Raw genomic sequence first — 25,992 nt, 5'->3', positions numbered from 1 at the left:
TCAAAATGGGTTAAGCCGTATTCCTGTTCCTAGTGGTGAAAAAGGATTCACTTTGGCCCACATCAAAGCATCGTTCAGTGAAATAGCAGATTTTCCATCTTCAAGGAAGAACACTGGACCCTGTACAGCAAAAATGTTTGGGGAGGGGAAGAAAAAGAAAGTACGCACATGTTGTGTAAAGGCCACCACAACAGAAAGCAGTTTTATCGGAGAAGAACATGAAAGCCCCATTTACACCTACCATCAGTGGTTCTACAAAAGTTGTACCCCACTAACTTAAAGTTTGGTAATAGTTACACATTACAAATTTCATAATCCTTATCTTTTTAGTTTCATTTTTAGTAATTGTCAATTATTTCCGAGTTAAATTTAGCCTGAATTTGAAGCTGAGTTAACATTTTTTCCTTCAGAATACTGTACATATTTCATTGTGGCTGTCATCTTCCCATCTACAAAAAAAATAAAAATAATACCTCCACAAACTGTTTGAAAAAATGGAGTCTACATGCAGTCTACCGAATAATTTCAAATGTTCACTATGCAAAGGACAAAATACTCCTTTATCTGATAGAAGAAGAGCTATTTAGTAGTTTTGTCACTAGACAAAATACGGTCTCAAAGCTGCAATCCAATTTAAGTGCCTTCTTAAAGCTCCCCTAATTTGCTACTTAAAACTTGTAAACCCACTCAATTAGGCTAGTATATCTTAGTATTAACAAAGAGATTTGTGAGCTGATTTGTGTGCCTAGAGCAATGACTCCTAATATTCACTAATCCAGAAATAAGGATATTGTAGCTGACAAGCTGGTATCACCGTACTTGCCATTCGTTTTGAACGGATTGTAAGAGCAGCAGCGTTTACATGGCTGTTGGCAAACGCTAAGAGCACGGCCACAGCCAGAGACCACCAGTCTAATGTGGAAGTGTTGCTAGCAATTATTATTATTTTTTTTTTACTTGGTGGTGTGCAGTTGTGCATTTTATTTACCTCAAAAATCCCTCTAGTATTTCGCAACCGCCAATGTCCAACACAAAACTATCCCTCTTAATCCCTGAACAACCCTGTCTCTCCTTAGACTGGCTTCTTGTACTGGGCAGAGGAAACAGCCTCAGCCTCATACGAGAGAGCAGATTCACACTGAGGCATTGTCTGAAGGCAGGAGCCCAAAAGTAGGAGTTTCAGGCTCTCTCTGTTTTCCCTTTATGGAAATAACAACATATACCAAAGAGGTGTTTTAAGGACTAGTATGCTTTGATCATAAAGCTCTACATGAGTGATGACTACATTTATTTGAATCTTTAGTCTTATAGTATCTGGCTTTAATTAATCATGAATTACAAGTTTTGCAGAATGCATTTCCATAATGATAAATATTAACAGCAGAATAATGTTAGTATGTGGCCAAAGATAAATAATTTCATTGCTTTTATTCAGTCTGTGGTGAGGTAGTATCCCACAAGCTGCATGCACTTCACACCGAACACCTGGCAAAGGAAACCTGTCTTTCCCATGGAAATTAAAAAGTTTTGTATTGGGAAACTGAGCAAGTATTTGACTGGACAATTCTTCATATAGCCTTTCTTATACAGCAGGTGTCAGCACTTGTCCTCTTTAACTTCCGCTACTGTGACAACAGGGAAAACGTTTCTCCTCCCAAGTGACAGGAGGGACCTGACATTTCTGGCAACCTCACAGCACGTGAGCAACTCGGACCTCTGAAACCGTACCTGTATCCTTAAACCTGTCAAACAAGAGATGTGACCATCTGAATGACTGGGCAGGTTTGACCCGGTGACGTAGTCTGGCCCAACCATTCCCTTCAGCGGCTCCTCTTGTATTCGCGACATGAGCAGTGAAAACACCGTTCTCTGAGATTCAGAGGGTGGGGTGCACGGCAAGTCGTCAGCAGGCCTATGAGCAAAACACACTTGTTTTTCAACTATACATCTTAATTTGTCTTAGAAATGAAGAGACACAAAATACTCTTTTTTTTTTTTTTACATTATTATTCAGATTTCTAAAAGGAAACAGATACTGTATTTAGAATTAAAGTTAAATACGAATAGTCTCATTGATTGTAATTTTATATTTTTCTACCTACTTGTTTAATTGAGTACAAGCTCTCCATGCATCTAGTTCCTCAGAAAGCTGCTCAATTTTCAAAGGTACACATACTTCCCGTCTTTTTAAAAGCTGGCTGAAAAGGGATACAAGTAATTAAGGTCTAAATTAATCCTAATAATGAATATGTTATTAAAAGAAAAATAAGACAGGCAGTAGTAATGTAAAACTATTTTTGACTGAATATGGAAATAACTTTATGAAAATAAATTGATCCTTCACATTAATCACTACATTAAACCTTATTAAGAAATAAGAGCACACAGCACCTTAAAATATAGAACAGTCTCAAAGAAAACAATTAGAGCTAATTAAAGACAAGCCTAAACAAGAAGATGTAAATAGGGATAAATAAAATCAGACTTAAATGAAAAGGTATACTTTTATACCTAGTAATTTAGTATTCCTTATTTCTTAATAATGACAACTACTAAAACTAAGGACCCATTTTGTCTATCTATAGTAGGTATAATAAAAACACAGTTAGAGTAACACAGTTCAATACATGCTTTGGGACAGCTTTGTTTCACCTGATGACTCGTGGAAAACAGTTTCAAAACCCTTGCATTGGATGCATTTTTCTATTTATAGAAATATAATACAAGAGGCAGTTATTACCTGACCTAATTCAGCAAACTTCCATTTGTATTGGGATACCTTAAAAATGTCCAGCTCAAGCATGCAAGTGTCCACTTTAAGATGAGCTGGAATCTAAAAATCTACAAATCTAGAAAATATGAGGCTATCTGAGAAAAAAAAAAAAAAGTAGAGCAGTATTGTTCTGTGGTTCTTTAAATCTGGGAAAACATAAAGCTTGACAGCCAAAGTATCACAGACTGAATCTCAAAAGTCATCTTGTTACGAGCCTATTAGTTTCCATATCAGACTAGCCCTTCTGTAAAAGCTTTGGTTTTGTCATCTTGTTTTCCATACGTATGTCTGGTGGCTTACGAAAGAACAAACAGTCCTATGTCTTCCCTGTCTTCCCACCAAATTCCAGAGATGTGGATGGCAAAGAGACAAGTAGTGCTGTCGGAGACATCTGACAAAAGAAGTTGAAGAAAAGGGGCAAACACACAGTTCTATGATGGTTAAATTCATGTTGTTTAATTATCCTTGGCAGGCAATTCTGATAACATCAAGAGGTGCAGGAAAGCTCACAATTCTAGTAAGGTGTGCAAGGACTGGACAACACATATGCAACATTTATTCTTAATGAAATTATAAAAGAGCTGAAATTCTTAGCAAAGCTACAGTGGTTAGAGCAGCTAGTGGAGGAAGAACATCGGGAACAGCTTGCACTATGAAATCAGTGACATCTTGGAGCTGGCCGTGCTAGCCAGCAAGTCAGGTGACAAAACCAAAAGGATGTGACAGTCCCAAACTGCGAGGGAGAAATGGAAATGTATCAGCTGGATAGCAGTATCATTATCAAATCAGACAGAAAGACTACAAAATCACCATCATACTCTGAAAGAATACTAAAATATTGTATGTAAGCCTATTTTACTTATCAGGTAAATATTATCAATCTTTATCTTTCTATTTTCACGTCCAAGTTGGTTGGTTCAAGTCCAAGTGGGACAAGCGGCATCAGGTCAACTCAAATACACCAAGTGAAATCAAGTGGGTCAGGTGCAGTAGGGTCAAGTGGGTTGGGCCAAGCTGGACTGGGATAGGTAAATCCAAGTCTGGTAAAGTCACGGGGGTCTGGTGAAGTTAAGCCAAGTCCAGTCCCATCAAGTGGGTCAAGCTGGGTCACATGAAGTGAGTGAGGTTAAGTCAAATGAATTGGGTCAGGCTGAGTTGGTTCAAGTCAGTCGAGTCTAGTCAGGTCAAGTCAGGTCACTGGCTGGGGTTGACCTGGGCCACGTGGGCAGGACCAAGCCAGATTGAATCAAGTGGGTCAAGTCGACTGTATCAATGTCAGGGAATATCAGCTCACTGAGTAAAAAGTCAAGCCAGGTTTCTTGGTGGAAATCAAGCTAATGCCGTCATGAACTCTAACTTAAAATTTGTCCTTATCACTACTGAGCAAGTCTTGGCAAATGGTCTACATACAGATACAAAATTAGAACTGTTACTGTCCACATATGATCATAGGTGGAAGTAATGCTGAATAACCAACCACTTCTAAAAACTGTTTTTCTCGGAGAATTGAAAGTTTAACTAAAAACCTGCATTCACAACTAGTTGCATTACTTCTGAAACTTCTATGTGTATAATGCTTAAAGACTGTAAAGAAAGTTCTATATGTAGGCATGGGTATACCCTTATAACTTTACAAAGTAAGTGGGAACTCAGGGATTGTTTTCTGGTTTTTTATTTTTGTTTGTTTGTTTTGGGTTTTTTTTGGAGGTGGATGAAAGAGGATGTGGAGACAATGTATGGCATACATCATAATAGGGACTGAGATTTCCCAGTGTTACTGAAAACGTAGCATTACCTTGTATACTCGTAAAGTGCAGGTACAATGCTATTGTACTGTCTTCTGATAGCAAGTAAAGCACCAGTGTAACCACACAAAATCAGCAACTCGTTCCGGAATCTATAAATGGACAAGTATTAAATATGAACAATAACAAGCATTTGCAAAAACATTCAACAAACTCATATTCAGATTATAAGGTTAAAACCTAATTTATCCATCCATCTTTTGTGAAGAATACATGTTTGCTGATTATGCTTATTTTCTGTGTGATGCAATTGCTAAAACAGACTCCATCTGCTCCATATTGATCTTGATTACTAAATTTTAAATAGCACATATCACAGGTATTATTAAGCACAATCTTGTAAACTTACAAAACCAACATCAGTCAGACCTTCCAATGTGATAAAACTAAATATAAATATAATTTATTTAATATTAGTTTGGACTTCAGTTTCACCAAGTTTCCCCACAGGCCACAGGTAAGAATTAAGCTTTTTGCTCCTTTTAGTTCTTCATACATACACCTGTGCAGGCACCTAGGCCTGGCTTCAACCATCTGTTATAAGGTGAATCACAGCAATTCAAGTATTTTAGAATTAATTCTGAGAGTGACAAATATCCTTAACACTTTGACATAAACCCCATAATATGCATGGTACCAGTGCTCTTCTTCAGGAAACTGAAACCAGAGCTGACCAAAGTGAGATTCTTCAAACAAGACCAACATGGATTCACCCACTGTAAATAGCCCACAGAGAAAGAGGCAGTAAAATATCTTTTTTCCTCTTGCTAAATCTTGAAAATTTAGGAAAACGCTACATTTTGTTCTCCAGATTGGCAATTAGTCTGCTTGTTGAAATTTTTTTGTGCCCCTCTTCTGGCAAACAAAAAATGATCCCAACAGTGTCATAAAGTTTCCTTTGATGAAAATTCCACTTTTACAAGTAAGGAAAATGTACTCACTCGCTACATTTATGCAACACTAATCGTTCAGTGCGTATGTAGCTTAGAAGATCAAGATAGGGACAGACTGAATCTAAAGTCCAATCTGAGCCACAAAGTTGGTCTGTTGAAAAACAGAAACACAAGTATCTCAAGAGGTTAGCTACACAAATGACTCCAGCTTCAAAAGGTTCCTTCATCCAAGTGCCTACCTTTCACATACTGAATGCCAATAGGGAGAGCCCTCTCAGGTTCTGTGCTTAACAGATAGTACTTGATAGTTTCGAATATATCCCCATCTGCCTGCATGGTCTCTGCCAACCGCATACATTCTTCTACATCAGGAAGATTACACTGGAAAATAGACATTTTGCCCGAGAATTATTGTAACGTTCAAACAATACTCTAAGATGTACAGAAATACTGAAGTTGGCACATAACAGTAAGATCAAACCCTCTCTGAAAGAAAAGTCATGGTTTGACGGACATCTCTGCATATAATGTGCATTAATAAAGCCGTCGAGAGCAGAGAACAACACAGAAGGAGAACGTTTGGTAACTTTAATTTAAGCAGTATCATTTCCTATTGCTAATGCTTTTGTGAACTTTTCACTACTGGTTAGTGGAGCAGCCCCTTCTGCTGCTCAAGAGGAAAGGGGGGATTTAAGGAGATTAGAGACCTAAGATGTAAACCAGTTCAGGATAGTATAGAAAGCTGATCTGCCAAGACACAATTAGACTGCACTTCAGTGATGAGGAGGTTATAAATCATCCTGACAGGTAATTCTGAAGATCGTAAGCTACTTCTGGAAGTTACCTGTGTCATGGAAAGACTAGACACAGAGAAGAATTAAAGTTCTCTTGAGCAACACTGGAAATAAAGTCAATGAAGACTAAGAGAGCAAAAAAGGATATGTAACGTATAAGACTTTTATTGAAAAATACATTCTATAGATTTATTTGGCCTTAAGATTTCTGTGTTTAGTAAACAAATCAATACATAACCTCTTGTTAGCATTAAGGTAAATTCCTTTTCATTGTACCTTTTCGTGTAGGTCATTTATTTCTGCTGTGCATCCAGGATAAAAAGCACATAGCTTCGCTAACTGTAGTTTATTATCAGGAATCATCCTAAGAAGATCAGCTGCTAAATCCCTGCACAAACAAAAGACGACATGTAGTTACGCTTGATGGTTTGTAACAGGAGAAAAATCTTGTCTTCTCTTTTACGTTCATTTTATAAAGAAAAGTTTACTTAAAATAATACTATTTCCAAAGAAAAGCAGAAGCAACCTCAGTCGCTAAGACTATTTTGTTACAACAAATGAGGCTTAATCTATTCATCTCTTTTTGGGAAGTTGTGTGGTAACTTCTGTTGCTCTAGTTGATTGAATTTAAACAGCTGTGCAATCCTAAAGCATCAGAACTACCTCAAAGTGAGATGTAAGAATACGTAAGCAGGGGTGGGGAGAGTATGACCTATCTAATTTGAAAGAAAGAAAGATGTTAATGAGGCTCTGTGTCACAAAACCATCCTCAACCAGGCTTCTAAAGCTCGGTGACATCGTCATAAGGCACTTCTCAGTCCTCCAGAATCATAGAATGGCCTAAGCTGGAAGGGACCTTAGAGATCATTTGAATCCAGCCTCCCTGCCGCCAGGGACGCCACCTCTCGACTAGATCAGGCAACACATGGGGACCGAATGGGAATCGAACCCGCGACCTTAGTATTGTTAGCGCCACGCTCAACTGACTGAGCTAACCGGTGCCCTATATGGCTAGCACTTCTGTGACACTATAAAGAGACTGTAACAACCCTGCTCCCCCCGCCTCACCCCCAAAAAAGAACCTATTTTCATCCTTCTGAAAGGAAAAATGGGGTTTGGTGCACTAATATTTCTGAAATATTCCTAACCTTTTAGATGTGTTACTCCCTCCTTAACACAAGAAGACCCTGGAGGGTACACATGTAAATAATAAGAAATTATTTTGAAACAATTTTTCTGTTGAGTTTTGAATAACTGATTATTCTGGTTGTTCTGTGACTCCTCTATTCCTGTAGATATCACTTTCCCTGTGAGCCATAAGACTACCTTGCACCTGAGTAAGTCAAAAACTCCTAGAATTCCCTTGGATTTTTAGAATGTGGTCCTTGGCTAAAAAATGTTCAAGCAAGCTACTGTCCAATATTTGCAACTGCTTTCTAACCCATTTTAATGTATTGATCACAATTTAAAAAAATAGAACATAGTTTTAGCTTATTTTTAGCATTAGTAGTCACACACTTCTCAAATCTTGCTATAAACAAGCAGAATACCTGTATCCAAGTGATGGAAAGCTAAAAGAAAGACATTGAAACAGTAATAAACAAAACCTTGTTTTGTATTCTTACTTTACAGGGAAAAAATCTAACAGAAAATAATTAAACTACAATTTAGGGGTCAGATTAGCCAGCTTCAACAACAAAAACTTCAACAACAAAAACTTTCCAATGCCTTTTAACAACCTACAATGATAATGCTAAAAGGTCTTTGGAAAATTGGTTGTGCTATTAGCAAGCAATAGTCACTTCTCCAAGCTACAAAATGGCTCTTCAGAATACAGGATATATCACAAATTCTTGAGCTACTTTCTAGAAAATCTATGCACATGTACTCATCTTTATAGGCAATTTAAGTATTATTTCAAATTGATCAGAAATTGCATAGGCAAAAAAGTGAAATCAAATGTTAATTTAAGAAAATCCAAAGAAGCCCACATATAACGGCCTACAAAGGGTTTTACCCGGAATGTTTTTTTAAGAATGAAACAGTGATTGTGTTTGATACTGGAAACACTCTCAGTAAAAAGAACTAAACCAGGTGGCTGAGTCTGCATATGCAGACTTCTGAATAGCAAAAGGTCTCTTTTAACAGTATTTGGGTGCTAAACACAAGTAAAATGAAAATGGTGTTCTTAAAACTCACATTTTCCCAAGATTTGGAAGGATGGGGAAGGGAATGAATGTTTAGTTTTGACTTTGTTTTGATTTTATGTTTTAGAGCACTCTTAACCAAAAAAAATCCAAACCAAAACAAAACCAACAACAACAAAAGCCCAACTAAACCCTCCCCCAAAACATTCCACCAATAACTGATTTCATTATTATCCCATCAAGGTCGTTTCAGTATTCCTTGAAGTGTCTTGAGAATACAATGTTTCCAACCGATGGACACCCCTAAGCATAACAGCCAGCAAAACCAAAAAGGGAGCCCTTCAAATACCGGATGCCCCTGAGCTCCAGCTTCCCCATACACGATCTTACACATGCAGGGTTATTGTGCTGTGCCAGTATCTCATTATTACAAAACATGAAGAGATTCAGGAATTTCTGATCTTTTCTTACAGAACAGGAAAATATGCTGTAACCGCTGCAAATCAGAATCTGGGATTGCAGGGTGCCACTGTAATAGGTGTTCAGTATAGCGTATGAAACCCACTGACAAATCCAGATTACTCAGGCAATATGCAGTCCACCAATTTAAAATTTTATCATATATACTCATGGAGGCTTCAGTGCACACATGCTGCAAATTTGCAGAAGATTTCTGTACATACACACAATCGGAACAAGCTGTTGTTATGGAACTGGAAAAAACATACACAGTTTTTCTTAATGTCCAGTTCTTCCTATCAGGGCTGCACAATAATCACACTTCACAGTGAAAGTAGGGAGATCAGAGAAAGAGCTTCAGACACTGCAAAAGCTGCAGATGGAGTTGCCAAAACAACCCTGTTAGAAGTGGTGCAATGCAGACATGCTACATCATTGCAGACTCAAAGCAGCAAGACATCCATCTCTTATTTTATCTTTCTCTAAAACACTTCATCGTCTAAGGCAGGCTAAATGCTCTGCAGAAAGGAGTTCTGCTATGTCTCTCTCAGGCTACCTCTCGATACTTAAGCAGTTACCAACTGTAGCAAAAAATACGATGCTTAATTGCAGTATCTGTTTTAAGCACGTTTTCTATGGAATGTTAATTCTGAAACACCTGTACAACTGCCAGATATACCTGCCTTTCAGTGGTAGACAAAACCAGACGAAAACGGTATCCTTCAAAGTAAAACCAATACAAGGAGAAAAAGAATATTTAGCAGAGATAAAGCCTTCCCTGTATGCAATACAGAATGACTTCTGCAGAATTAAATATTAAACCTGTTTCATCCTTAAATCTTGTCAGCTGCCTTGTATTCCCAATGCCAATATAAAATAATTCCTCAGCCTCTTATTTTTTATATTTTTCAAGCAAGCACTTTAAAAATCACTTCATGCATCCTACTTAAGCTTCTGTTCATCTTGACTTTATAATTCAATCCTAGCCGTTGTCTGAAGCAGTCATTTTTATTCAGTACAGACTAGGACTTACTATGCTACCTATTACCCAAGAACCTAGGGTTTTTTTCAGTGGGTTTCATACTCTGTTTGACAATGACTCTTCTTTCATTTATAGTGTATAAATGTATAAAATACAATCTATTTTGAGATCAAAGCAGAACATTTGCATGTCCTGTACTTCAAAGGTCTCATATAGCAATTCCTATTCAGGTAGCAATTCTTATTCTACCTACCCATGGTGGTTTGGTGTCTGTAAAGGTTTTAGACTGAAACACCTTTATCATTGTCAGGGGAAAAAAAAATTAAAAAATTCTTCTTTGGATTAAGAAATTCTTACCATGTTGTTACTGTCATACATTTTCTTGCTAGTAATTCTAGGGCATAATGTGTTGCTTGTGCTGCACTTTCTCCTAAGACAGTACCCACACTGATTGCCAACTCCAGTTCATTTCCACGAATCAGGTTTGCCATCGCAAGCTTGCTCAATGAAAAAATTACATCATTAACAGACACGAGCATTTCTGGGGATTCATCATGTCGAGCATATGACATTAATCTATGAGACGGCTTTTTACAGAAGGACAACATATGCATCAGTTTAAGCAACTTTATATATAGTTTGGGTCTCCTGAATGAGTAAATAATCATGCACCATGGGTTGTATTTTTTAAGAACCAAACAGATTTCCTTTAGTAGAATCTTCCTTTATTTAACCCAAGAAACTACATGATATCATATCTAAAAAGCATAATAGCAATTCCTTTCAGTTTTAAATAAGGACTTTAGATTTCAGAGTATGTATTGCCCTTCTCTTTTAATGAAAGTGGACTCACAAAAAAAATCAAACCCAAACCAAACCAACAAACGAGGAAGGACTCTCTTGCTCTTTCTCTCTCTGGGCAACTGGAGTTGCTGACAGGCATAGCAGAATATTAAACAGTAAGAGACTACACAACAACTTGAAATACGTCTATTTTGAAATACAGGCATTAACTGATTATTGCTTTCTCTCTGAACAGCTCATCAAGATGAAATTTTACTCATTTTGGAGGACAGAGGAGGAAAAACATGTTGAGGTAGCAACAACAAAATCCAGAGACAATGAGGAAAAAATCCAATTTGTAAAACTACAAATAAAATAAAAAATCTAATAAAATGTTTCCTACATATCATCCCTCTTTTTGTACTGAGGGGTAGGGTTTTTCTCCTATTTACTTCAACACTTAGACTGCAAATCTTCGAGGTATAAACAGCACAAAATTGTAATTATGTGTATATGCAAGGTACTGAGGTACCTTATATTTTCCAATACAAGACACTGCATATGTGAAAACACAATTAAATAATAACATACGGCTTTCTGTTCATGAGAGAAATCCTGGATTTAATAGATTAAGTGCATTTTGCTATGACCTTTAATACTGTAAGGATCAAACTCTCTCTAAGTATATACAAAGCAAATACCAAGTGCAACTGACACATTTTAGAATGTGGTGCACACATTTTAAAAAACAGTTAACATGTGGAGATGTAAAAAGTCAATGTTAGCCTTTCCACAGTTAAAGAGAAAAAAATAATTACCTCTATATTTTCAACGGCCAGATGGCAACATGCTGCGAGCACTGCATGGCCATCCTGGAAATACCATTCAGCCAGTTCTTTACTGACCTTGTGCAGGAGCCTGGAAGAACAAAACATGAATTCTGCAAGGTCACTTCAAGTCTGGAGTTCCTTGGCACTCCATTTAGGTATAAGTCACCACATTCGCTTCTGTACCCTAAAACGTCTATATTTGGCTTACAGCAACCCCTGCAATGCCTAAATCTTTGAGGTGCTTTAAGCTTAAGCTGCTGCGAAATTTAAGCATACCTCTAAGTTCCAGTCAGCTACTATTAGAAGAATAACAACACACAGATAGATAATTTCTACTAACACCACTAGCTTTCAAAATGCAATCAGTTTGAGCTTCCATGACCAATTATGTTGGTGTATATTCAGGGAGGTCAGTTTCCCAAACCATGTATTGGTATGGAAATGTCTCTTCACATTGACAGAAGAAAAATCAAATATTTAAATACTTCTTCTATACCTGTGAACTCTGCAAAAATATCTGATTGCTCAAAATCAGCGTATTTAAATGAAGAAACTACACAGTCTCCATGCTGCTTTTGTCACTACACACATAACTTGATAACACAGTTCAGGTTTTTGAGTATATTTCTAAACATGAGGGGATGGATCGTTTCTTTTATGGGCACGTACAACGACAATAGAGTCATTAATGTACTTTGTTGGAAACTTCACTGATGAAAATACAACAGCAAAGCTACAGGAGAAGATGCATAAAACACAAGGTCTCACAGATGTCTGTTAATGCTAAATCTTTATTTAATCAAAAGTTCTACATTAATACACTAGATATTTAAACATATTTAAGTGCATAGGAATGCACCTGAAATGTCAAGCAAATGAACAGGGTATTTATCACTATAATAAATAATATATCACTATAATAAATATGGAAAAATCCATTTGGTGCCAGAAGACACAATGGAGGAATTGTTCAGTACAGCATTAGTAAGTTTATCAAATAGAAGACATAATATCGTGCAGAATTCTACACTGCTGATGCTAAATTAAATCACTAAGGTTCATCTCCCTTGATGCCTACACACTCTGCAATAAAATGAGGCTTTAGATATAAACTAGAACAACTTACTCATTATAATCATCTGAGTTGTTTCCACCAGAAGTTGAAGACCCACTTGTTGTGGAGAGTGGTGACATCGGTATATTTCCCTCACAAGCTGCCTACAAGTGAATAAAATAATGGATTAATTAATGCATCAAACTGAATATGAAACGTGATTTTTCAACAACAAAATCTACAATCTATAAAAGTCCTTCTAAACTCCAGTTCTGACAAAGAAAATGTATAAACCAATGAACGTATTCATAGCTAAATCTTAGCCTAGTTTTATTCAGCCATACAAGAAATTCAGCAGAAACAAGAGATCTCTTTCTGCCTATGCATTTTTCCAGTGTTTGAACACACTTAAAATGGACAGTGAGGACTACAACCTTGATTTTTACACTCCAAGGAGTAATTGGCTGTGAGTGAAGAATGCACTCATAGATACTTCTCAGTAGGTATAACAGCACAAATCTAGAAAGGTTTATGTAGTGGCATAAGCTGAACCTTTTCTGTGTCTGGAAATAAATGATTTCTAACATTAAATGAGAAGACATCAGTGTGGTTTAAAAGGAAGTTCTTTCATGTGCTTTAAGGTGTAGCTGGGATAACAACATTAAAACTGAGGCCTGACTTTAAAAGGAAAGAAAGTACTAGCGTTTTATTGCTTGATATTACTCGATTAAACTTTTGAGAAGAAGACTATTCTATGAACTGTAATAAAAGCAACCCTTGCAATGCCTAAATCTTTAAGGTGCTTTAAGCTTAAGCTGCTGTTAAATTTAAGCATACCTCTAAGTTCCCGTCAGCTACTATTAGAAGAATAGCAACACACAGATAGATAATTTCTAAAGGACAAAGTTATGTGCATTATAAAGTTCTTATCTCTGAGGGAACTGAAGGTTCAAGGACAGGTAGGCATGAGGTAATATACACGGGACAAAGCTTGACAGCTTATTTAACAAACTATACTAATGTGCAGAAATCACTCAAAATGAATATGGGAATGGTGAGAAAGACTGAAATAAATTATCAATCTCACATTTTGTGGCCCCTCTAACTTGTGTTTACATTAGGAAGCAGGAGAGACATACATGCTCTTGTACCATGTTTTTTGCATTAATTTGAAAGTCTGATTTCCTATATTGACTACTACTCCAACTGAGCAGTTTCACCCAAAGATTCTATAGGAAGTAGTATAACCAACAGCTCAGTAGAAATGGAAGAACAATCCTACATGTCTTTGATGTTAAGGGTAACACCGACTGCTAAAAAAATCGGGTTAATTTTCTACTTCAAACAAAAATGAATATATCAGGTTTTCATTATGGGCATTTGATCGCAATTTAAAAGAATCAGGCTTAAAATCTGTAAACATGAGATATATTTCTATGATTTCTTCATAAAACTGATCAATATAATATGAAAGAGTAGGGTATCATTATTTAGCCATTTTGCAATACTGAGCTAGCCCTTTAAGTATGTTTGTCATCTTCAGAGTTAGAACCAAATAGCCAAATAAATCTCCCACACTGTTACATGTAAAAATACCTGTGCAACAAGAAGAGCTTCTTTAAGCTGGCCTCTTGAAGTAAAGAAAGAAACTAGTTTCTTCACATCTCCGACAGCTATACAGTATGGGATGACGTCATCATTTTCTTCCTGAATTAACTGATCAGCTCTCCTAATTAAACAAACAAACAAACAAACATCTACATGTATAATTGATCGATAAACTTATCTCTACTGTGTAGGTGTTAGATAAAGCCACATAAAAATTCACTGAAACTCATTTGCCTTCCCAGACCTCAGAAGACTTAGAAACTGTGGATAGTGCACCAAAGTGTTTCTAGTTAAACTTGCAATTCATGTTCAATCCTCTGGCTCCTGTACACAAAATTGGTGTTGAAATACTCCACAGTTCCACCTATCAGCTTACTGAACAATAAGTAACACTACTAGAATGCTGTAACAAAAGCCAACTATAACTGATATTCGTATCCATCCTTCCTACTTGTCTGTGTCCTTCTGTGGACAGAAGCTACAAATCAGCTTCATAATTTTATTACTTTACCTTTGCATTAACTTCTTCCAGTATTTCATCGATACACCAGGTGCAACTGAGAGCGCTTTGTCCCACTAGAAGAAAGCAGCAATATATTTAACCTGACCATTTTCTTTTAAGAAACAGCTGTACTTTTAACTAGTTCCACATTTCTTTCATTAAAAATAACATTGTCAAGAAGTTAAATAAGGAATGATCTATGCATTAGACTGCGTATTTTAAAAATAATGTAACTGGAGCAAGATTACTCTTTTCTGGACTTGTGACTCATTTTGTTGTTTCTCCATCTTTGCTAGGGCAGCTGGTTTTCAGAATCCTTTATATTTTATTGTTCTTCAATAATATTCTGATATTTTACCTCTCCAAGTTCTACCATTAGTTCACAATATCGCTGAATTTGTCCTAATCTTAAATGTATTTCTGCAGCTTCTTTAAGCCTGTCCTCTTTGCTTGGTGCACCAATGCCACCTCCAAACTTGGACATTTTTACTGTTGTCAGTTCTTGTGCCTTGGACTGAGGGGGGAAAAAGAGAAAAATTAAAAAAAAGGTTTTTAAAAAGTATAGTTTTCTGTGATGAAAACAAGTTTTCTTAAGACTAAATTAGTGTCAAACTTTACAGCGGAATATAAAGGCTGTCATTTAAGAAAAAAATTCGTTTGAGAAAAGACTAATTGTGAGAGATTAAAATAAGATTGCAGTGAACTATTTACATTGTTAAAGTAACTGGCTTAGTATTTTGTTGCACACATACATTTTCTTCAATTAGCTTCAAAAAATTGTTTGTGAACATAAACCAGAGCTGGAAATTGTACTTATTGCCATTATAATGATGCCCACATAAAGAAAACATTAAGACAGTAGGCTCAACCTGTGTCCTGAACTGTCATACTCCATTAATCTTATGCCCAGTAAATGATTTATATTCCCAACTACTACGATTTTCATATTAGTTGAAGAGATAAGACAAATTTCTCCATCTTGCAGAGTTTCAGAAACAAGCTGCAACAGAATCATATTTAACATTTAAAGGGCAGGTAAAGGCAAAAAGAGCTTCAATTTATATTTCAGGAATTCTCAGTCTATCATCAATTCATGTGAACCAGCGTTTGGCTGTTCATGGCTATATAATACACAGAGGATATAGAACAAATTTAGAACACTCTTCACCAAAGTACACTACAATGTAGACCACTGGCAGCTGCTACAGAAGGCAAAGGATATGTAAACTATGTTACTTTTTTTACTTGGCACATCTATCTTTTTTATCATTTTCATGCCAGAGTCTCCAATGTATTCTCTCTGCTAGAAATAGAAGAAAACCACACACTTGAAGTAGGTTCCTACTTCATCCTCAAATGTGTACATGCTGCAATGCTATTGTCCACCTTCCTAATGAAAAAAAATGGTATTAGCAGCTATACACAAGCAGCCAGCATCACCCTAACTGTATTTACTCTCAAAGCTCTCAAGCAAGATTCTGAGCCAGCAAAAAGGGAAAAAAATGCTTTTAACCAATGTGAATGCTTAATTCAGATCAACAGAATGATCAGAAACTACAGTAGTTATTCTAGGTCACCCAAGTTATAAATGCATTAAATAATGTTGCAGGGAAAAACAGATTGCTTGCATTGCATGAGTCAAGAATTAATGTCTTCTTCTCAGGCTAACTGGCTGAGAAAACGAAGTTTTGGAGACAGACACACACAGCTTCATAACATTAGCAGAGCAGCTGCTATTATTCCAGTTAACATTACCAATAAATAAACCTTTCCTTCACTTTAGAGTCACACAGTTTGTAGGACACTATAGTACTACACTGTAGGGCACTGTAGGAGTCTGGTTTTGCAGAAGAGACAGCCTGCAAGAGCAAACAACAAGCGATACAGGCAGGCGTTCAAGCCCTTGGGGTGGCAAGTGGGGAATTATACGTTTCCTGATCCATACCTATAGATAGTCTTTCCTCTATTTCCAACCCAGAGTATGGGATTCTTTAGTATCCCTAAGTCCCCAACAGAATCACGTATCCCCACATTCTGCACAAATTATATGTCTGGTTGCCTACTCATATACGCAGTTACTAATAAATTTATGGCCTAGGAGTTGAATTTCACATTCACGTCTGAGTCACTCTTCAGCTGCATATCTGCATTAATGACAGGTTCTTGTCTGTCTACTCCGTCTTCCAATCTGCTACAAAGCACATTCCTGCAGACTCTCCTCCACTTTCGGACATGAATTCCCACATCCCTGTATCTGAACAGAAATATAAACTTCATGTTTATACAACCAAATTTGCCCTTACTGGACAATGTAAATAATAGGGAAGGCAAACTGGCTTCATAGCACAAGCTGTAGCTATGCTTGCTTTGCAATTTCTTCTCATTATTTTGAAAACTTCTTCACTAGTTAGTAACTGTAACCTCGCACTGAGTATGCATGAAGTCATGCAGACGTAGCTAGGTGGTGTTGTTCCAACAGATTAGTACTGCACAGAGGACTGATATTGCACAAGTATCTTTGGACATTAAATAAATTGTGACTCTTCTGTAAAGCATTAAATGTTATTTTTAAAGAGTGAAATACTATACGGATTAACCACGATTTTCACATATCGTTTATGTTTCACTTACCATTCTAAATCTAATGAGATGTTTCATATGCATAATTCCTTTGCAGTAGTTCTGTGGAAGCAAACTGTCGTCCTGTCCTTTTATTACAGCAACCAAATCCCATAAATTTTTGCTGCCTCCTGGAGGCTAAAAATGTTCAGGAAGAGTTGTATCAGTTGAACTTATAAAGCCACTGGAAAACATTTATCAGTCAATTGCAAGAAATAAAATTTCAGACCATTTCAATATGAGAAGGTTTACTATGAAGACATGAATCAGTTCAAGATACTACAACCCCTTCAGTCTTAGAATCATAGAATCATTAAGGTTGGAAAAGATCTCTAAGATCATCTGGTCCAACTGTCAACCCAATACTACCACAACTCCTAAACTATATGCTGCAGTGCCATGTTTACACATTTTTGAACACCTCCAGGGATGGTGACTCCATCACCTCCCTGGGCAGCCTGTTCCAATACCTCACCACTCTTTCATTAAAGAATTTTCTCCTAATATCCAATCTAAACCTCCCCCGGTTCAACGTGAGTCTTCTTGAAGACTGTGAAGATACAGTAAGATCCATGAACCTAAGTATTTGATTGTGTGTGGGTGTAGCTGAGGGCTCACCACTGGAGTTTTCCCTTTTGCTCATAGAAGAATATGCAGGCGACCTGGTGGCTACTGCTGCCAGAAAACAGCAGCTGCTGGGATGCAGGAGCTGCCCCAGTACTTGTTTATCATTTTCTATAAAGCAAAGGTTGGGCCAAGATAAAAAAATAACTTCGAGGCTCTGTTGCTGCAATCTGGTTTACCATTCCAATATTAAATCTTAAAAAGGACACATATGGTATAACTGTACATGCACAAAATCGTGCAAGCCAACAAGGTGAATCTTCTTAAATTTTAAGCATTTTTTTAATTTGTCTAACATTTGAATCAAGCCTTCTGTAGAACTAGGACAATGATTTAACATTGAATGAGGTCGAGAAGAGAGTGAGGAATTAAAAGCTTTAAAAAAAATCGTTAACCCGTCGACCTCAAGTAGCTTTTCTGAGAATAACAGGGTTAGAAGTCTAGAAGCCCAATTATTTCTGAGCTGTTAAAAACCAGAAGATCCTACTAAAAGAAAAAAAAATAAAATAAATAACAAAAACCCAATACTATTCCCTCTTTTCTTAATCCTTTAGAGCTCTTACTCGACTCCCCATAGTTTAAGCACAATTCTATTTTCTGGACTCAAAAAGCACTGAACACAGTTGATCAAAAAAAATTATAACTTCTGTAAAACAAGGAATTCCATTAAAATATATGTTTAATAAAACAGCAAATTTCAAGATTTGTAACTGAGGAAGATTTTTTCAGCATTTCTAAATCACTCAGTTCAGTTTAGCAGAAATCAAACCAAATATTTTGGATAAACAAGGTCTTTGTAAATCACTGTCCTGACTTAAATTACAAAAGTGCTTGACACAAGGTGGAGTTCCAGGTCATTTTTTGTCCTTGTCCTACCTCAAGTTCAGCCCCTACACAGGTAAGAACTCACAGGGACTCGGTCGTTTATATTTTTAACTCAATTACACAGAGAGGCTGCAGCAACTTATAGGAAGTACTACTGTGCAATGGAGCAAATGCAATAGGGTGACACTAGGGAATGGGTGATCCAGATCTACAGCTGCTAGAAGGTAACACAGCAGCGTTGGCACTGATGCTTGGGCAGTTCAAACCTCATCTGTAATGAGGGTGTTCCTTTGATGGATTAAAATTAAAAACTGCAATGAAGTTTGATAAAAACCATATCATTTTCTTCAACACAAAATTCTTGTAAAATCTGATCTTTTCTATGGAAATTTAAATTATTCCGCTTATTTCACTTAGTGAAAAATTGGTGTTCACAACTGAAACAATTCAGTTATGGACATTTTTACATGTAGAACTGTGAATAGACAGAATTAATTTGTGCTTTTTTTTTTGAACTCCCTTTAAGAAAAAGAAATAGTTGAGAAGAAATAAATTTCTGGTTTTGAGACCAGAAAAGAAAGTCATACATACTGACAACATCCTTAAGTTTGAAGAATACTTACCGAAAAACATTCTGAAAACCATCTTAGTTTTTTTCCTCGAGGATTTCCTGTCATTTTCTCCACTTCTTGTTTAATATCCCTGGAAACTTTGCCACACAGTAAAGGAGGAGCACCAGATTCCACAGCACGATCTAACACACACAATGATTTAAACATGAAGATTAAAAAAAAAAACCAAGAAAAAAAAGTAAAGAAACCCAAAAGAGTGTAGTAACATACAGAAAATTAAAACAATCGTATGTACAATTTACTTACCTGTATTACCAATAATCTCATCCCAACATCTATCTGCCAAAATACTTATTTGTAGAGGGTTTATAAAAGGTGTCAATGACCAGAGTCTCACAGTGGAGTCACGAGAGCAAGACGCCATGGTAAACGGACGACTAGGATGACATGTTAATCCTAGCAGAGAGGGCATTTAGAAACGTAGTCAAACAATTAAGTTTACCAAATAACCAGATCAATTAAATTATTTTATACCCTTTAAAATATTTTAAAATACATTTCAATGCAGAAATAAAATTTAAAAATGTTACCATATACATCTGCACCATGATCACAAACTGTGTCCAAACATGTTCCATCTCTCGTATCCCAGACTCGAATTGTATAGTCCCAACTGCCGGATATTAGAAGGTAAGGAATTTCAGGATTCCACATCAGTCCCCGTACTGGAGCTGTATGTCCACTCAGAACATTTATACAGGCATCCTGTGTATAATCCCATATTCGAACAGTACTGGAAAAGGACATAAGGTAAGCTTGTGGCATGTTCCTTTCATCAGTCCTGGGAGTAACAGGTGTCAGTCACTGCTTGGGGAAGCACTTGGGAAGCTGCACTGCTACAGCACTTGTGGCAATTATAGGTACTGTGCTAAGCGACCAGTAGAGCTACAATCTGAATCTTAACAAGACGGGATTTAGATTATTATATTACTCACAGGATTTTTGAAGGTGCTAGCACCAGTACAGCTAAAGATCTTAAGTTTAACAGTCCTGCTTGAGGTTCTAAGTTTTATAATAGTTCAGAAATACGCACCCATCATCAGAGCCACTGCAGAGGATTCCTTCTCTCAGAGGAGACCACCGTACATGAAACACCTTTGCAGTGTGCCCTGTAAAAACCTTCAGTGGCTGATCAGAGCTGGTCGCCAAGTAGTAAACTCGGACATTTTTATCCTCACAACCAGTAGCTATCATATCTCTGCAAAACAAAAACAGTAAAATCCTAGGTCACAAGGATCATCAGAAGGACTTATGTTTTTTTATTTAAAAAACAAACGTGATGTGTATTTTGAAATTTACTTCAAAAAATAGTCTATTTTTGCTTCTCCTTTGTCTCTTCATGGTATAATTATTGATAACCCAATTAAATATACTAAAAAAAAAGATCAAGATCTGTTAGTTCCAACCGGGAATGCCATTTGCACTACAGTCTGACCAAGCACCCAAGACACAATTATTAGTATATTGAATTACTGTATAATTGATTTTTAACAAAAAGTTTTCATGTTATTAGGATTTATCTGCAAAATTAACTTATACCACAGTATATTTAGTTGCTTGCTGCATCTTCAACTTAGTAGTTATTAAAAGGAAGCCAGCCTGAACCTCTATTTCCTCACATTCAATGTCTGCTTTTTTTCCTCCATTATATATTCAGGTAGAAATTTTTTTTTTTTCTCATCAAAATTAAAAGATCTTCTTCTGAAAGTTAACTAAGTTCATGCTAGGCAATGAAATACACTACTGGGCATATAGAGCTGCTACAGACATATCCCACTGTGGAACAAAAACAATATCAGTGCTCTAATATCACAGTAAATATTGCATTCTAAATAAATTTGTGTTACTTTATTGGACATCAATTTAAATACTAAATATTATCAAATCTTCGGGTTAATTTTTACTTACTTATTGTTTTGACTCCAATCACAGCCAAACACTGCAGCTGGATGTCTGTATTTGTGAAGAATCTTGCCATCAATGGTTCGAATAATACTGAAATCAATTACAATATAATATGATGAGGAAAAAACAAAGCATTCTGAGTGGGATCTGCAAAAGTATGTTTGACTCTGAGCAAGTAAGCCAGATAGCAAGAAACCATGAAGGAATATGAGAAATCTTTACTCCTACAGCCTGTCAACTACAAGGCTCACTATACAATCTCCAACAGAATATTTAACTGGGCTTCAGAGTCCATGATCCTTCAGAGAGGCTGTAAAGATGTTCACTGTGGTATCTCCCTCCCTGAAGGGGTCTTCATAGCCCAGAATTTAAGTTGTACCTATGACTTTAAGGTATAAATAGATGTTTAGGGATTTTAAAAAAAATAATTGGAAAAAAACGCAATTGTTTTCTAAAATTCATGTTCATCATGTTTGAGCTGATATAACATAAGTAGCAAAGGAAAGGAATGAGCAAGGATTAAAAAAATGTACTGAAACACAATATATGCAAAATTGCTCTCAATGGGCTTTTACAAGTTTTTACGAATAAGCTATTATATTCTTGCAATAGTACAATTGCAATTACTTTGTTCTAAAATTGTGACTTCTAGTCTTTAAAATATCAAACTTCAAAAAAAAATAAAAAGAGAAGGACAACTAAAGTGGCACAGCTTTTGAAAAGCATCCCTCATATCTATAGATAGAAAACCTCAAAGAATATTCTTGACAAAATAAAAATTAATATTGAGTTTCACTACTGGAGTGTCTTAGACACTATTCCTTTTGCAAGCATTTCTTTATTTTTTTTTCTTAAAATCATGAAAAATATATCTTAACAAATACAAGAGATTAATATAATCCAAGTTTTGTCCAGTAAGAAAAGTTTTAAAACTAGTCACTGCTAGTACAGTCAAAGTTCACTGACTTGAGAACTGCATTTAGCACTTTTTTTTCTTCCAATAACACTCACCAAAATCCATCACTGCTGCAGGTTGCTATTCTTTTGGAATCTTTATGACTCCAGGCAATGCAGAAGATTCCATTCTTTCCATGCTTCAAAAAATGCAAAATACCTATCAATAAGAAATAATTCACCCCTTTTTTTCTCATCTATTGACTCACCTTTTTTTATTTTATTCTCCTGTGGGCTTCAGCCCTTTTCTCCCAGTAAAGTATACTGTACAAAACTGATTATGAGACCCAAATACAGCTGGGATATTAGAGAATACAAGTCCAAAAACCTGAGACTGAGAAGAGACAGTAAAACCACCATACTTTCCAGGATCCAAGAGAAAAAAGTGGGTCAAGTTGAAGAATGAGCAACCCATAACTAAATAAACCAGAAGCTTGAATAAAGTTTAGCTACTTGTTGGAACAATGAAGTCGGTGGGCATGAATAATTATGGTACACAAAAAGTTAATTGGGAAGTGTATCAGGACAGGTGTTTGAAAAAAGAAGTTTAGTAGCACAAGTGCAAATCTTATGAGTCCTAGAATTTGGGAACTCCTGAATGTACATATGTATATTTGTTTTCTCCTGCCTCCGTCCTTTTCTGACTTCTTAAAGAGCATCTCTTGTCTTCTGATGCAGATGCCACAGTTAATTATGTCTGTATAATCTGAAGATTACAGCTATACAAGCAAAAAACCACAAAATACACTATTGTGTGGAATACTACAACATAGTATTAAATAGCTCCTTCTCCCAGTAACAAGTATGCTACTGTTTCAGAACTTGCAAATGCCTGCATAGATTTCAGGTAATCCCAGGCAAGGTTCGAAATAAGACACACTGTTTAGTGTGCTGTGAAATTGAGGTCTATTGGTCTAGACCTCAAGGACTGAAAATTGTTCCTGGGCCTTACATCTGAAAATACAGAACATAATTTTATATTTTGATAACCAGTTTAAAGTCTATATGTCCTTATATGGCTACACATTTTAAAAAGAATCAGCTATGCTTTTGCTGTGTATCACTACAGAACTGATTTTACGAAAATGGAGACCATCTGATGTTTTATCCTTCTCATGTCACAAACTCAGTCTGTGGAAGTAAAAACACTTCTGCCTCAGAGATAAACTGGCATACACGTAATTTTTTCTGTAGATTTTTATATTATAGAACCTGTTCAAAAGGTATGAATTTCGATCCATCTTTCTGTGTTGACACTAGAGGGTATGACTAACATTCCATACAGATAAAAAAAAAGTAATCTCATCTTACCTCACTGAATCTGGTTATCATTTTGCCTTTTAGTACATCCCAGATGAAGCCACCATTTCGGGATGTTGCACCTGCTATGCAGTTCAGATCTCCTTTAGAGAAAGATATTTGTAAGATCTCACAATAAATATAAGACCTACTTAAGTGTTTCTACTTTAAATTCAAGAAACGTACTATGAACAGAAGACATCAATGACTCACAAGAGTTTTTCACAGTTTAAGGCCAGCATTTCATACTAAGTCACAAATACCAATTTCAACAAAGCCTGACCTGCTATTATGAGCAAAGGGCAAAATGAAAGTTGCACTGTTGTAAAAAGCACTCTCAATGCCTGCTGAAAGTCTTAAGGTGACAAGAAAGTAGTACATATGACTCAAACTGACAGAGAGATACATTCTCAGTGTTTCAAGCTTAAAGTTGTAGCAACCAGAGGATTTTCTTTTAAAGCTCCCTACTTACTAAGAACAGTACTTTGTTTTCTTAATATTGCACCACGACAGCATTTAAAACCATCTGAATCTGTAACCACACTCCACAGGGCAGAAAATCTGAATATATGACTCCACAGTGAGAATCTGAAAATTAAATTCAGGCCTAATCCAAAAGCATCCAAATTCCCCTCAACACAGCGACCTCCTATCCCAATACAGCTATATGTTTCTTAAGTAGCTACATGGCACATTTATATAAAATTTTGACTGTTATTTTACACCACACTTCAGAGGCAGAAAAGGCAGTCTATGCAGGAGGAGTCTAGAAAGGTACATAAACAAGACTGAAAGAGAATCAGGTAGGAGAATGATAAGAAAAAAAAACGTGGTGGCAGGCACTGGATTATATATTAGGAATAAGGTACAAGGCAAAGAGGAACTCTCTAGGACTAAGGCATGTGAAAGAAGCACAAAAAGTTCTATCTGGCATGGACAGGAATTTTTGGACAGGATGATAAGGAATGGAAGCTGAAGCAGGTGCTTTTAACTACCTTAAATATACTTTTTTAAAAAAAAAAACAACAAAAAACCCACCCCAGAATATAAAACTTGAAAAGCATCCCCTCCCCCAGTGAACGAACAACTCTAATCACTACAAGTTAGATTTAAATTTCAAAACAAAATAACAAAAAAAGAAAAAAACATATTTCATATTGTCATATTTTCCACAGAGCCAGATAAATTATCTGTGAGAACGAATAAGGTGCAAGAGACTCTCTGAAATGAAAAAATGCAAATTAATTTCACATACACAGACTACATTAAGCTTCCCATCAGAACTTTTTTCTCTTGTTAGCTACTGTTTCTTAGAGTTTAAAAACATGGGAGAAAAAGGCAGTGAACTGAATTATTTAGACTTTAAAAAAAATATGCATCTGCTGTCCAAAGAAATAGAACACAATAAGAAAGCCTTCCTACCATCAACTATTGATATTAGCAACTATCAGAATGTACTCCCAAGTTCACCTAAGTGGGTTGCAGAACAGTTTTAAAATGAAAATTTCCCACTTCAATGACTTCTCTAAGAAAAAGTAGATGCTTTGCAGAAAAGGTATACCATAGTCTAATAAAGCAAAAGCAGAGCTCGTTAGGGATTAGAATCTTACATGGAAAAGGAAGATAAAGAACTAAACACACGTGCTCCACTTTTTCAGCTCAAAATAGAATCTGAATTCCTTGAAGTAGCAGCTTCCCATGCAAAGAAAGCCTTTTCATAGTTGCATCATGTAATGCTAGAGAGGTTCTCAGCACTTTCCTCCCTCCTGAGTCAGTATGAAATACTGAGATCATTCCTCACAAGGGTAAGACTCAACAAGGTCTAAAGGATTGTATTTGGCAGGTTCAAGGTAATAGTTCAGTTATGTTTAAAGCTTGCGAGATATCCTTCTATCTATAACTCTTTCATAACAAAAATTCCGCAGGTCAATGCTAATTCAAAGAATATTTAGACCTAAAGCAAAATATTCTTACCTGGAGCCCAAGAAAGGGAATAAATAACCCCCTCATTACCAGGAGATGTGTAAACCGCTGTTAAAGTATTTATGTCCCAAACTTTTATTGTGCCATCAAATGAAGCTGTAGCAAGAAGATCAGGGTTATCAGGTTTGAATTTGCAATCAAAGATGGTCTCAACATGTCCCTTAAATGAAACAAATATTTAATCCATTTTTATTACATTTGATTTTTTTTCAGAAGTCCAACTCTAGATCAAACTCTAAAATACATTGTATTATAACCTGTCAGGTCAATTATGAGTTCCAAAAATCCATTATGCAATGGCTCAGATTCAAAACTAAAAGTCATAAAATAGCTTGGACTATAACACTTCTCCCTTCAGATCACTATCAATGACAAAAATTCTGCCCTGAAATAACAGGTAATGCAAAGACAGGGCCCTAAAAATGAAAAAAGAACGCCAACCAGCAGCCTCTATTCAAACATGTATGGGAGTACAGCCGAAAATTATTTAAGTTTTTCCAATGAAAAGTGAATGTGGAAGG

At 36.3% G+C, this 25,992-nt stretch overlaps 1 protein-coding gene across 2 annotated transcripts in view; it reads right to left on the bottom strand.

Annotated features, from left to right (window-relative positions):
- The window catches only part of WDR17 (WD repeat domain 17), a 43,106-nt gene continuing 17,114 nt past the window's right edge, over positions 1 to 25,992 (bottom strand). The window contains exons 8-30 of one of the 2 annotated variants that reach the window (XM_009865298.1): positions 25,463 to 25,631; positions 23,501 to 23,592; positions 22,247 to 22,329; positions 21,239 to 21,325; positions 20,364 to 20,528; positions 19,861 to 20,063; positions 19,577 to 19,726; positions 19,322 to 19,452; positions 17,262 to 17,387; positions 14,989 to 15,144; positions 14,640 to 14,704; positions 14,117 to 14,249; positions 12,593 to 12,684; positions 11,455 to 11,554; positions 10,211 to 10,350; positions 7,816 to 7,836; positions 6,542 to 6,674; positions 5,711 to 5,852; positions 5,520 to 5,622; positions 4,569 to 4,670; positions 2,103 to 2,198; positions 1,729 to 1,912; positions 1 to 120 (exon numbers count right to left, since the gene is read on the bottom strand). In XM_009865298.1, coding sequence (XP_009863600.1) covers positions 1 to 120; positions 1,729 to 1,912; positions 2,103 to 2,198; positions 4,569 to 4,670; positions 5,520 to 5,622; positions 5,711 to 5,852; positions 6,542 to 6,674; positions 7,816 to 7,836; positions 10,211 to 10,350; positions 11,455 to 11,554; positions 12,593 to 12,684; positions 14,117 to 14,249; positions 14,640 to 14,704; positions 14,989 to 15,144; positions 17,262 to 17,387; positions 19,322 to 19,452; positions 19,577 to 19,726; positions 19,861 to 20,063; positions 20,364 to 20,528; positions 21,239 to 21,325; positions 22,247 to 22,329; positions 23,501 to 23,592; positions 25,463 to 25,631 — 2,793 coding nt within the window. The remainder of the gene's footprint in view (positions 121 to 1,728; positions 1,913 to 2,102; positions 2,199 to 4,568; positions 4,671 to 5,519; positions 5,623 to 5,710; positions 5,853 to 6,541; positions 6,675 to 7,815; positions 7,837 to 10,210; positions 10,351 to 11,454; positions 11,555 to 12,592; positions 12,685 to 14,116; positions 14,250 to 14,639; positions 14,705 to 14,988; positions 15,145 to 17,261; positions 17,388 to 19,321; positions 19,453 to 19,576; positions 19,727 to 19,860; positions 20,064 to 20,363; positions 20,529 to 21,238; positions 21,326 to 22,246; positions 22,330 to 23,500; positions 23,593 to 25,462; positions 25,632 to 25,992) is intronic. The other variant, XM_009865299.1, reaches the window with a different exon arrangement.

Source organism: Apaloderma vittatum, unplaced genomic scaffold (genome assembly GCF_000703405.1).
Source record: "Apaloderma vittatum isolate BGI_N311 unplaced genomic scaffold, ASM70340v1 scaffold7772, whole genome shotgun sequence".
Classification (NCBI taxonomy): Eukaryota; Metazoa; Chordata; class Aves; order Trogoniformes; family Trogonidae; genus Apaloderma; species Apaloderma vittatum.
Note: the sequence above shows the minus strand (reverse complement) of the source record. Positions and strands in the feature narration are given on the sequence as shown.